The 2,739-nt window shown below is 41.2% G+C and overlaps 1 protein-coding gene across 1 annotated transcript in view; it reads right to left on the bottom strand.

The window, feature by feature from the left end:
* Nucleotides 1-1,837, bottom strand: part of LOC138051149 (esterase OVCA2-like) — a 10,259-nt gene extending 8,422 nt beyond the window's left edge. Inside the window, 2 exon segments of the mRNA XM_068897305.1 lie at nt 874-896; nt 973-1,837. Of these exon segments, the coding sequence (XP_068753406.1) occupies nt 874-896; nt 973-996 (47 nt within the window). The 5' untranslated portion in view covers nt 997-1,837.
* Between the last annotated feature and the right edge of the window lie 902 nt (nt 1,838-2,739).

Genomic DNA, 2,739 nt, shown 5'->3' with positions numbered 1-2,739 from the left:
CCGGAATGAATCTCCCGGTCTCCCATATAAAAATGACTCTGGACATTTTAAAGACTTCGCTCCATTGGAGGCTCAAATTGCATTCCCAAGTTTAAAAAAACTATATTTGTTATCACAGCCACATAAACAATTGATTGATCAGATCTCTCCATTTAAGGACGCTCATGCCCATTGCTACTGCGCAATTTTTTGCGCATGTCACGCAAGAAAAAGAAATCAGCTGCAAAAGTTTGTTTAGTTACATTAATTATGATGAACTGAGTATGTTTACCTGATCTAAATTTCACTAATGTAGCTTTTTTTATTGCTGACAGTTGTAAGGTAAGATAGTCTTAAAATAAGGCAAGCTTCTAAAAGTGCACGAGCACGGTGACCTCCCATATTTTTTTTTGGCAAAAGTAGATCATTATCTTTCTGCGTGGCAAGTTTAAAAAAAATCTGTAAGTTTTGGGAGCAAACGTCCTTAACCAATAAAAATTCTCAACATAAGTGCTCTGTTTTACTGCAAATTTCCTGTTCAAAATAGATTACTGTAGATACGTACTGTTGGGGGAAAGGGATAGGTGAGTGCGTTTTTTGGGGGATAGGAGAAATGGGTGAGTTAATCGTAGGGGGGGGGGGGGGGGGGTGGTTGGGGAGATCGGATGGAAAATATCTCCAGATTTTAGATCTCCAGAGGTTGGCATCCCTACAAGTAGTTACCGTTCTAAGACCAAGAGAACAACATACTATCTTTTATTACATCCATTTAGCTCTCAGCAGTGCGATTTATTCCCACTCAGTTCAATTACCATTATAAATCACAACAAAATGGTGTGGTCTGATTTGAAAAGGTTTGGACTGTGTATTAATCCTTCTATACGGTTAACTCACCTGTATCCGTGCAGAACAAGTATCTGCAAAGATGAAATATAGGAACACCTGGATGAATTGTCAAGTTTTAAGACCAACACAATAAAAATATCAACTCACCTTCAGACTACCAGTAGCCGCCATTCCAATAACAACTACATGAACAAAACTTGAAAATGAATTGCACCGCTGTCCCGATATCTGTCGTATGAAAATATGGCGGCCAGCACTTAAACACGGAATGCCAGAATGGTAGAATGGTGGAACGGTGGAATACTTAAGGACGGTGCCTACTATTTTTATTGCGCATACGTTCTGCGCATCTTGAGATACTCGGATTTCCTATCGGTGATGCTTACTAATACAGGGATATTTTTGCGCGGTTTAAAACTATCCGGAGTAAGTACTCTTGGTATCCAAAAAGAAAATTGGGGTTGACCATGCATTTTTGAGAGATAATTAGGCTTTAATTTCAGAAAGAACGCCATACATTGCTTTGTATTTTAAAGCATCTAGAAACGCTACTGGAAACGCTACGTTGACGAAACTTTCACCATCCTGGATCGCGGAAACGTTGATAGCTTCTTACAGCATCTGAACAACCAGCAGCCTTCCATTCGCTTCACCATGGAGACAGAGAACGACTACAAACTCGCTTTCCTTGCACCGCAGTTTCAAGAGAACTGGACGACCGCCTCACCACCAGCGTGTACAGGAAGCCTACGCACACTGATCAGTACTTAGCGTATGATTCCCATCGCCCGCAATCAGTAAAACGCGGTATTATCAAGTGACTCTACGAGCGCGCCAAACGTCTCGTAACAAAAACTTCTGTTATCTCCAAGGAGAAGAAACACCTGTCTTCTGTTGTTGTCTCTAATCGTTACCCTCTTTCTTTCTTGCAGACAAATCACCAAGACCAGGAAACCGAGTAGCAGTGCTGAATCCATGATCGAGTGCAAGTCTACTGCGGTTTTACCCTATGTCATTGAAACGACATATACTGTATTCAGTTAGAGCATCACGTGACAAATGTCAACCGTTTGTGTTCCGACAGGGAGCGAGCCAGTTGGCTCAAATCTGATAGGTAATCATTTTGTAACTGCCTTTTCAGGCCATTTTCGTCTACAGAAGCCACCAGGCTGGCATCATTAAGCTAGAATGTTGGTAAAGGCAAGCCTTTGAAAGAAAACAGAGGCAAGAGATGGTTTCATGCAGACTGGGACGCCTAAAATGCTCTGTTGTAAACATGGCGGTTCACGAGTGAAGTTGTCTCTCTGGCCTTTCTGTGGACGAATTCCAGGACCTACTGACACAATCTGGGCAAGTTTTAAAAGCTAAAACCTTCAATCGATGCGTTACTTTGCTGGTAGGACTGGGTGGCCCGACACTTATGAAAAAACTATGAAATGAGGATCGAGAGTCTTCCCTTGTCATGGAATGGCAGAATTACCCAGAATTCTTTTTGGGCAAGAGCGAGGCAACTTAAGAAGCAGGAGACTGGCCCTCATCGAATGGCTGAAGCGCGGCCAGAGGAAATGATTTCTAGCCAGATACTCAGGAGTAGGCCTGGTGTGTGCTGTTAACGTAGATTTTGGATTTCTGAACAAGTTTTTAACATAGAAAATTCGCGACAAAGTTGTGCTTTCATTTCGCTGTAATTCTCGTGTCAAAGAAACGGTATAATAATATTTGCAGATTACCTGTCCTCTTACTACGAAAGTCAAGCTCCACATCTCTATGCAATAAGCGCATTCAAAATTTCCTCGTATTACTTGATAAAAGTATGTGGTTTCTTTTTTGTATATATATATTTTTTTACTTTTTTTTTTCGAAAAAAGGGTTTTTCTGCTTATATGAAAAATACGTTTTCTCTCCCGTCCCCTT

The sequence above is a fragment of the Montipora capricornis genome, chromosome 6, assembly GCF_036669925.1.
Source record: "Montipora capricornis isolate CH-2021 chromosome 6, ASM3666992v2, whole genome shotgun sequence".
Classification (NCBI taxonomy): Eukaryota; Metazoa; Cnidaria; class Anthozoa; order Scleractinia; family Acroporidae; genus Montipora; species Montipora capricornis.
Note: the sequence above shows the minus strand (reverse complement) of the source record. Positions and strands in the feature narration are given on the sequence as shown.